Here is a 10329-nt window from a genome sequence, read left to right on the forward strand (position 1 = left end):
ACCAATAGTGATGTGTGTGATGTGTAAATACATGGGCCTATTACCCTTCATGGTTTAACTGGCGTTATGATTACAGTAAATCCTGGATGGGTGAAAGGGAATATCAGTCAAATTTTGTTTAACCAAATACAGCTCTGAATTAGCAGTGGTCATTGTTTCCCAGCCCTATTTCACTATGACTTAAGGGATTGCAAGTTATTCAACTTAGAATAAATTGAAAAGACATACATTTGCAATGCAGACGGAGCTACCCAAATCATTCAAACTCTGACTCAGATTTTCAACCCGAGTCACAAATTTCCATCTTAAGAACAATTTAATGACTAAGCTTTGATTTACACATCAATCCCTCCATCTCCCATCCAAGAATCTAGCATTCAGCCACAATCAAAAGTAAATTAAACATAACTCAAAATAATCCAAAAAGTTATACCCAGGGAAACCTGTTACCAAATGTTTAATTCAATCACTTCAAACAGTTTAACAGAAACAAATACAAAGTAGTTGAGTTACCACATTCTACTCAACATGCAGTGTGACAGCTACTTCCTGTATGAATTCTACTTCAGAATTTATGGGGGAAATAATTGCCAAGTGGACTGAAAACATTTTCTAAATCAATCCTTTAACTCATTTGACAATGCGTCATGTAAATTTAAACAAATTAAAACAGGACACATTTGGTAAAATAAAGACAGTAATTTGTGAATGATACAGTTTGCAAAGACGGAATTGTTTCAAAGATGGATAGACACGGCCGTTTCACTTCATAAAAAGGAAGAAAGAAAAAACAAATCTAAAAGATTATTTAAAAATGAAACGCACTCATCCAAAACCTGATTCAATACAAGAGACATCCTCAGGGTTGGACTTCAGACTGTCACTCACTTTCTCTCCGTGGTCCTAGAGCGGCTGGGGGAAAAACAAGGATCTGTCAGAAACAATAATTACTTGCACTACAATCCAATGTCCACAGCCCTACAAATACAGTGGGGTCCGAAATTATTGACACCCTTGATAAAGACGAGCAAAAATGACTGCGTAAAGACATTTTACATTTAGAAGATGCTCTTATCCAGAGCGACGTCCAGTATTGTGCAAACTAGGGCTGACCCAATTTAGTCGGCTTCGCGATTGTTTGGTCAAAAACTGTTGGTCGACCGAGATTTCTGTAGGCGAGCAGTCAAATAGATTTTTTTGTTGCTATGTGCATAACAGCGAGGTTAACCAGCATATTGGTGTTGAACAATTTTTTACTTTACCTTTATTTACCTAGGAAAGTCAGTTAAGAACAAATTCTTATTTTCAATGACGGCCTAGGAACAGTGCCTTGTTCAGGGGCAGAACGACAGATTTTTTTATATTTTTTTTATACCTTTCGGTTACAAGTCCAATGCGCTAACCACTAGGCTACCTGCCACCCAACAATGTGGCGGAGGCAGCAGCGGAGTAAAAAGACGAGGAAACAGCCCTTGCCTTAATTGTCTAAAAACTGATTACAGAAGATACCAACTTAATTAGGTCCATAATCAATAGCCTACCTGTTAGCAGGCTTCTTATAATTGTGGCCCTGTATAACCACCATCGTGTTAGGTCTAAGAGCACGTCCTGTTTAGTCTTAATACCGTAACTTACATAGGCCTATATTTCATAGTAATCATTTATTCGTTAATTTCATCACATTTCAAAGCATGAATGGCTCGTATGCTATCAAGCATTTGCTTTAAAATGAAATAAAAAGGGATCTTTGGATAATTAGCCTAAACAATAAATAAACCGCAATTCATGCAACTGTTTATAGTCGCTGCTGTAATAAAGGCTTTAAAATATATATTTTTAATTGAATTTTCTTGTTCGAACAGACTGGAACATTTATAATTTACTTAATGTTGCTTACATGGTTCCAAATGGTCTTTGGAAATAGATTAATCTAACAGCACTTGTTACAATACAAACAATACAAACGCAGCACTTGCTCCTACACCCTAATTTTTCTTGATTTCCGGTAGTTTCTACAATTAAGTCAAATGTCTTTCATACCTCAACTTCCTCTTTCCCTCCTGAGCAACCAGTAAACATTTGCGTTCCTAGTTTCCCCCCGCGTCCTCCGCATCCATTTTGCTGTTGCGGTGTTCGGACTTTGTTATAACTAATTTATTGATGTGATGATGTGCTATAGTCGAGGCCCTATTGGTGACGTGCATGCAATGCATACATGTTTCATGTAAAGACAGCAAGGAATATTTTTCCTAGACAAATTAGCTATTTGGGTAACAGCACTTTTCAGTCAGAAACAAGAAACGAACGTGCTCTAATTATGTTGCAGCTTCAGCCCGTACAACACTGTGCTACCTGTTTTGAGTGCCTGTGATGTTCGCCAGTCACTGGTACTCACTGTTATTTTATTATTTTTGTACACCGCGTGGCCAAGCTCAGTGCATATAGATCATTTTATTCAAACACATTGGGTTTTTGGCTAATATGTCCCGGTACTGGGTAAAGTTCATGATGCTCTTGAATGGCCATCTCAGTCTCCAGACTTGAAACCCATTGAAAACCTGCAGACTGAAGCCCATAAGAGCAGACAAAGGCGCTGGAAGGACTCTGTATGTAGGAACGGTCTAAGATTCCTTCTAATGTGTTAACCAACTCATCAAGGGTGTCAATAACCCCACTGCACCTATCCTTATAGGAAGACGCCCGTGGATAAACAAAGACAAGAAACAGACGCCATTTAACGTCATGAACGCACACTTACCTCCGGGACCTTGAGAAGGATCTTGAAGGTTTATGGTTCCTGTCTCTGGAGATAGACCTATCTCTCCTTCTGTCTCGTGACGGAGACCTAGAGAAGAACAAGTCAATTAGAGTGCGTTTCCCGATGTACTCGCATGTATTCACACGGTCAGAAATTGTACATTTGAACAGTGGTCACTTTAAACTATAGAGCATCGATTAGTATTGACCACGTCAGAGCCATGTATAAACATTTTATAACAGGCGGCAGTGGGTACTTCAGATTGGGAGGGCGAACATTTTTGGAGTAACATATGAAACAGTACTATGGTATTCTAAAAAGTTGGTATCATAAGTACCATGTTGTTTTGGGTCCGTGATATAACCGGTATACTGTGCAACACTATTAGACAGGAAATAATTCCTTGGTCTAGATAGGCTCAGAAATGTGACAGGTCACTCAGCAAATGTAGCATCTGAAACCTGACACTTCAGTTCAGCCATGCTGGTATAGCAGGAGTGGAGAGATGGGGCTTTCTTGCACTATAAGACACGGGACCCTACAACACTCAAAGCGCTTTGTACACCAAAACGCCCAGCCCAGAACCAAATAGGGAACTTAACGTTAAGATGTACAAATGTTTTTAACCCAAACTATTGCTAATGGTGAACTTTAACAAAAAAAAATCAAATCTATAGTAAGCCCTGTTCAGCAGGTATAGCCAGATAAGTGTTTATCCCAGTAAAACACCATTTAACATTTGCAGAGACAACAATCTAGCAAATTGCACAGGTTCTCACTCAACTAATAAAGCCTAATATCACGCAAGCCATTTTAGCATTTGAATGCTGAAGGTGCCGAGCAGATGTGCACGATCAGGAACAGGCCGACTAACTCATGTTGGTCAGCACGTAAAGCTGGGCACAGTGCAGTTTGACTAGGCTACTGATATTGCCTGGGGTTGTTCGGCATGCAAAATGACTTGTAGATCAATGACGGGCAACAGTTACATGCAGTTTGCCACTAAAGGAGAGGATGCGTTAGTGGTCAGTCACAAAAGATGAGGTATTTTCGGAAGGTGGAAAGAATAATATGAACTTGTATTTTAAAATCAGGGACTGATGCAGATTGGTGAATCTTTACATCCCTACTAGTTAGATAGCTACCACAAATCTATCGAGTAGCTTGGATGAATAAGGTGCCCAGAGTAAACTGCCTGCTACTCTGTCCCAGATGCTAATATGCATATTATTAGTAGTATTGGATAGAAAACTGACATTTCTAAAATTGTTTGAATTATGTCTGAGTATAACAGAACTCATATGGAAGGTGAAAACCTGAGAAAAATCCAACCAGGAAGTGGGAAATCTGAGGCTTGTAGTTATTCAGCTCTTTGCCATTCCAATATACAGTGTAAATGGGGTCATATTGCACTTCCCAAGGCTTCCACTAGATGTCAACAGTCTTTAGAACTTTGTTTGAGGCTTCTACTGTGAGGTGGGGGCGAATGAGGGGATTGGCCAGGTGACTGGCAGAGTGCCACAGGATCATGACGCGCGTTCACGAGAGAGTTAGCTCTCGTTCCATTGCTTTTCTACAGACATAGGAATTCTCCGGTTGGGACATTATTGAAGATTTATGATAAAAACATCCTAAAGATTGATTCAATACTTAGTTTGACAAGTTTCTACGGGCTGTAACGGAACTTTTTAAACTTTTCGTCCGACGTTCGGCTGGACCTGCACGTGCGTTTGGATTTGTTTACCAAACACCCTAACAAAAGAAGCTATTTGGACATAAATGATATGCTTTATCAAACATTTATTGTGGAACTGGGATTCCTGGAAGTGCATTCTGATGAAGATCATCAAAGGTAAGTGAATATTGATAATGCTATTTCTGACTAATGTTGACTACACAATATGGCGGATATCTTTTTGGCTGCTTTGTTGTCTGAACGCTGTACTCAGATTATTGCATGGTTTGCTTTTTCCATTGTTTTTAAAAAATCTGACACAGCAGTTGCATTAAGGAGAACTAGATCTCTAATTCCACGTGTAACACTTGTATTTTCATCAACATTTATGATGAATATTTCTGTAAATTGATGTGGCTCTCTGCAAAATCACCGCATGTTTTAGAAATACTGAACAAAATGATATTTTTTTATATATATATATATGCACAAAACATACATGTATTGTGTAACATGAAGTCCTATGAGTGTCATCTGATGAAGATCAAAGGTTAGTGATTAATTCTCTCTATTTGTGACTGGAAAAATTGTGTGTTTTTCTGTGAGTTGGTGGTGACCTAACAATCATTTGTGGTGCTTTCACTGTAAAGCCTTTTTGAAATCAGACACTGTGGCTGGATTAATGAGAATGTATCTTTAAATGGTGTAAAATACTTGTATGCTTGAGGAATTTTAATTATGAGATTTTTGTCATTGAATTTGGCGCCCTGCACTTTCACTGGCTGTTGGCGAGGTTGGACGCTACCATCCCACATATCCCAGACAGGTTAAGGTATGGAGAATGTAGTAGAGGCATTTACGCTCACCTGCTGCGACTGCGGCTGAAGCTCCTCCTCCTAGGAGAGCTGGACGGAGAAGGAAAAAACGTTTTAATACAGGGTATTATTGCATCAATAACACCTGTCAAACATGACATTCCTTATTCCCGAAGAAGCATCATTGCAATCATTACACAATACCACACACAGCCTTCCTCTTTCTGCAGACGGAACAGATCAGGGGATCCTCTGCACCCCTGCTAGAGGACAGAATGCCTGGACAACCAACTGAGGTCAAAATGAGACCTCTTATAAACTCAGGAGACCGGGGAAGTTTAAATGAACACAAGCATATAAACAAAGTGAGACAATGAATTAGAAGCTATAAAATACAAGTATGCAGACTTAAAAGCTACATACCTGTACTGTTTGTTGTACAAACAAAGGGCACATTTCTTAAATCACTACCTATATTGGTCCTCATAAATGGTAATACACAGTTAATGCTAACCAGGGCAGCTCCAAGACCTCACAACTTTTGAGTTTCAGAACAAAAGCTTTATTTGTAATCTATGAGGGAGATTCTAAATGATAATAATTGTACTCACAAGTTGTTTGAAACTAAATTCAAGCCACACTTTCTATGACTGCCAATTGCATATTGTCAAGCAGCTGTTAAACCAAACCTGTGGTAAGCATGACACTACAAAAAGCAGGAGAAAAGCAACTTACTATTTTTTGGGGGTTTGGACACAAGATAGAAATGACGCAAGGAAGTCAGACTGATGGCGAGGGAGGTAGAATTTGCAGAGAGGATTTGCCACATGTTGCAAATGTTGGAGTTATGGAGTTGGTTGGCTGGAGGGGGTACAGTAGTTGTAGATTTTCCCTGTCTTTGTGTGGTTAGCCAGGGCCTGCTGTGCTGCTTGTAGGTAGTTGTGTTGATAATTGGGGAAAGTAGTTAAATCGCTGACTGGTCAGAATTGTGAGGTGGGCTGCGACGCTGACGATTGGGTTAATGTTGGAGGAGGAGGAAGCTGAGAGCTGCATGCTCAGGAACCAATAGGCTGGAGCGGAACATGACGACTGGCCATGCCTTGGTCATGTGACACGGCACCAGCGAAGCTGATTGGGTGGGGCACAGTGCTGGCGCTGGTCAGTGGTCACATGATGCTGTAAGAGGACTAGTTGACTGACTGTCTCAGAGGGTGGTGAGAAGAGGCATGGTGATGACTCTGCAACGGGGTTCATTTTTATTAATATAGATCGAAGGCAAAAAACGAAACTGAGAAAATGAAACAAAACTGACATCCAGATAGCAATTAAATGATCAAACAAGTGCCCCCTTCTTCCGAAATTTGATGGGTGATAAATGTTTATCTTAAAGAATTTACCTTAAATGTATTGCCCAGATCAACAAATGATGCCTGAATTAAACCTTTTGAAATCACCTAAATTTTGACCTGAAAAAGGGACCCAATCCCTCAGATGAGTAAATGATCCTTTCCCAGCTCTGATTGTGTCCATAGTAAAAATGTTATAATGTATCACAGCACTAACCAACCTACAGACAGTGCAGGTGTTTGTGTCTACCTGCCAAATCCAGCCCACTAAATTGAAATGATAGGACATATGATACAGTTGGAAGGGATGGAAGGGAGGGTGTGGGGTTAACTGGCAAGGTAGGTAGGTTATAAACACTTGTTGGCCTACATGTTAAAGATAAGTGATAATAAAACTAGGTGAAAGGTGATGTATCATACCGGCGTCTGACAGGCGGGCTACCACGGCGCCTGCTGCTGTAGTCATCACGTCCAGGGCGACGGCTCCAGGAGGGTGGAGGTCCGCGGCTCCTCGAGCGTTTCTCACCATTGGACAACTCAACTCTCACTCTGCAGCCAGACAGAGTCCTGTTCACATAAAGTAATTGCAGAAGCATACTAGTTAGACTGGAATACAGCATATGACTCACTGTTTTGCTCAAGTAATGAACTGAATTTCCCATTCTTGGTGGACAATAAAGTATTTAAGTAGTGGCTTACCTCCCATCCAATTCTCTCACAGCATCAGTTGCATCTCTGGGGTCCTCAAACTCGACAAAGGCAAAGCCTGGGGGGTTCCTCGCCACCCACACACTACGCAGGGGGCCATAGTACCCAAACGCCCTCTCCAACTCAGTCTTGTTTCCACTGTTGCCCAAGTTCCCAACATATACCTTACAATCAAGAGGACAATCTCTGAGATGAGCAGGTTCTAAGAGTGAAAGGAAAGAGGAAAATAAGATACCACAAGTACTACATCCAGTCATTCACATCACTCCCATCGACGTAATTTGTGACAACGCTGTGTTAAGTGGCCCCTAACCAAACTAATCGTTTTTTAAATTTTTATTACATATAAGAAACAAGACCGAAAAAGGCGTTGGGTGCATATCACGTTAGGTAATTACCTCCCATCTCGAAGGATACTTGTTTCCGTTGAAGGGTTGACAAAAAATATCAATCTGGAAGAAAGGAGGGAGACTTGATTAGCATTGATTAGTTAACTATATTGTTAGCTAGCAAGTTAACGTGCTTAGCTAGCTACCAACAACGTGTTGTTTAAATGTAACTTAATAAGATCGCTAGTTAGTTACAGCTTTAAGTAAGTGCATGGATAAATTAGACAGGAAAAACATGTATTGTATTAATCTGGCAGTGCTGCTCATTGTTAGCTTCCATTAGCTAATATTAGCCGTGGATGAGCATTGCGGTTAGCTTAGCAAGATGCTGGCTTTTGTTGACGGTTCAATCGAACTATTCGACTAAAGCAAAACAATTTTACAGTGCATGATGTTTTTAAATCGTAAACGGTTTTCATTCCCACATCCATTAATCACAATTGTACTCGTTATATCTGCGCCAAAGTCTCCCAACACGCTCAGACGATTCTTACCTGCGAGCAGTAGTCTCCACACCGTGTTGGAAAATGGCGTTGAAATGAAATAAATAATCTCGACAGCTCGAGGTCAGTAAGTGCTTTACCAGTGGCCTATCGCCGTCTACTGGAGTGGAGAATTATGACTACCTGACCAAGTGTGTTTTTCTTTAAAAAAAAGAGCTGTGTCGAGACCAGATACCTAAATAACATGTATTTATTTATACAATGGTTCTTCTTAAGAATACATTGCATGGTACGTAATATATCGTTTATTCAGCATGGTGTATAATTAAGCAAAACGGCAAGAGGAGGTGTGTTATATGGCCAATATACTGTATCACAGCTAAGGGCTGTTCTTATGTACCACGCAACGCGGAGTGCCTGGACACCACCCTTAGCCATGGTATATTGTCCATATATCACAAACCCCCGAGGTGCCTTATTGCTATAATAAATTGTTTACCAACGTTGCCAGGCAATCAGCATTCATGACTCAAACCACCAAGTCTATAATCAATAAGGCCCAAGGGGGTGTGGTATTAGATAGAACATCGCTGACCACCTCCGTGTCACCGGCTTCATTACCAAATACATTGCAGACATTATCCCCACAGTGAAGATTCGCTGCTTCCCCAATCAAAAAGCCCTGGATTAAAATTGAGGATAAGCGCTAAACTAAAGGACAGGGCTACCACTCACAGGGTTATCGTAGCCAACCCTGAAGTAACAGCTGAGGACACGAACAAGAAGTCCTGCTACGACGTCTGCAGAGCCATCAAACAAGTAAAGGGACAATATAGGAACAAGGTGGAATCCTATTAAGCGGGCTCTGACGCCTGCTGATTGTGGCAGGGGCTACAGTCCATTATAGATTACTAAGGAAGACCCAGCCATGATCTGCCCAACAATGCCTCTCTACCAGACGAACTCAATGCATTTTATGTGCGTTTTGACAAAAACAACACCTAGCCGTGCATGAGCGACCCCGCTGACCCAGGGGACTGCGTGATCTTGCTCTCTGAGGCCGACGTGACTAAGGTTTTTAATCAGGTCAACACTCGTAACGCTGCGGGCTGGACGGAATTCCAGGGGGCATTCTCAGAGCAGGTGCAGAACAGCTGGCAGGCATATTCACGGTCATTTGAATCCTCTCCTTGTCCCAGTCTGTAATCCCCACATGTTTCAAGATGACCACCATCCTTCCTAAGGCCACCTGCCACAATGACTACTGCCCTGTAGCACTCACATCTGTAATCATCAAGTAAGATGGAGCCGACAGATATGGCAGCTCTGCTTCTAACTCCTAAGCAACTTTTACAAGCATTTCGCTAAACCCACAGTAACATCTGCTAAATATGTGTATGTGACCAATAAAAATGAATTTGATTAGATTTGCATTGAAAGGCGGGTTATGGCACACATCAACTCCATCATCCCAGACACGCTAGACCCATTACAATTTGCATACCACCCCAACAGATCCATAGACGACACAATCTCAAATGCACACTACTCTGCCCTCACCCACCTAGATAAGAGGAATACTTATTTGAGAATGCTGTTCATTGACAGCTCAGTGTTCAACACATCAACAAGCTTGGGACCCTGGACTGAACACCTCCCTCTGCAACTGGATCCTGGACTTCCTGACGGGCGAACCCCAGGTGGTGAGGGTAGGCAGCATCATCTCTGCCATGCTGACCCTCAACACGGGGGCCCCACAGGGGTATGTGCTTACTCCCCTCCTGCACTCTCTGTTCACCCACGACTGCGTGGCCACGCACGACTCCAACACCATCTTCAAGTTTGCTGACAACGCAACTGTGGTAGGCCTGATCACCGGTGACGATGGCACCGCCTACAGGGAGGATGTCAGTGACCTGGCGCTGTGGTGGACTGTGGACAACAACCTCTCCCTCAGACCAAGGAGCTGATTGTGGACCACTGTCCATCGACAGGGCTGCAGAGGAGTGGATCAAGCGCTTTATGTTCCTCGGTGTCCAAATCACTATAAGGACATAAAATGGTCCACACACATGCAAACATTCGTGAAGAAGGCGCAACATCTTCCCCACAAGAGGTTGAAAAGAGTTCTACATCTGCACCATTGAGAGCATTTTGACTGGCTGCATCACTGCTTGGTATGGCAACTGCATTGC

At 41.9% G+C, this 10329-nt stretch overlaps 1 protein-coding gene across 1 annotated transcript; it reads right to left on the reverse strand.

Annotated features, from left to right (window-relative positions):
- Positions 1–440: 440 nt before the first annotated feature.
- Positions 441–8278, reverse strand: LOC109893482 (serine/arginine-rich splicing factor 3-like). Its single transcript, XM_020486716.2, has 7 exons — positions 8186–8278; positions 7701–7754; positions 7294–7504; positions 7015–7161; positions 5300–5338; positions 2759–2845; positions 441–912 (listed from the first exon to the last, which is right to left on the reverse strand). Exons 2-7 carry the CDS (start codon positions 7705–7707, stop codon positions 885–887), a joined length of 519 nt encoding a protein of 172 aa, XP_020342305.1. The 5' UTR covers positions 7708–7754; positions 8186–8278; the 3' UTR covers positions 441–884.
- Positions 8279–10329: the final 2051 nt, after the last annotated feature.

The sequence above is a fragment of the Oncorhynchus kisutch genome, linkage group LG1, assembly GCF_002021735.2.
Source record: "Oncorhynchus kisutch isolate 150728-3 linkage group LG1, Okis_V2, whole genome shotgun sequence".
NCBI classification, from domain to species: domain Eukaryota; kingdom Metazoa; phylum Chordata; class Actinopteri; order Salmoniformes; family Salmonidae; genus Oncorhynchus; species Oncorhynchus kisutch.

Excerpts from the sequence above, each read along its gene's own strand:
- LOC109893482 (XM_020486716.2), bottom strand. Across the intron at positions 7,162-7,293 it reads GTGAGAGAATTGGATGGGAG|GACTCTGTCTGGCTGCAGAG; the intron begins GTAAGCCACTAC and ends TTATGTGAACAG. Across the intron at positions 5,339-7,014 it reads AGCCCGCCTGTCAGACGCCG|CTCTCCTAGGAGGAGGAGCT; the intron begins GTATGATACATC and ends TTCTCCGTCCAG.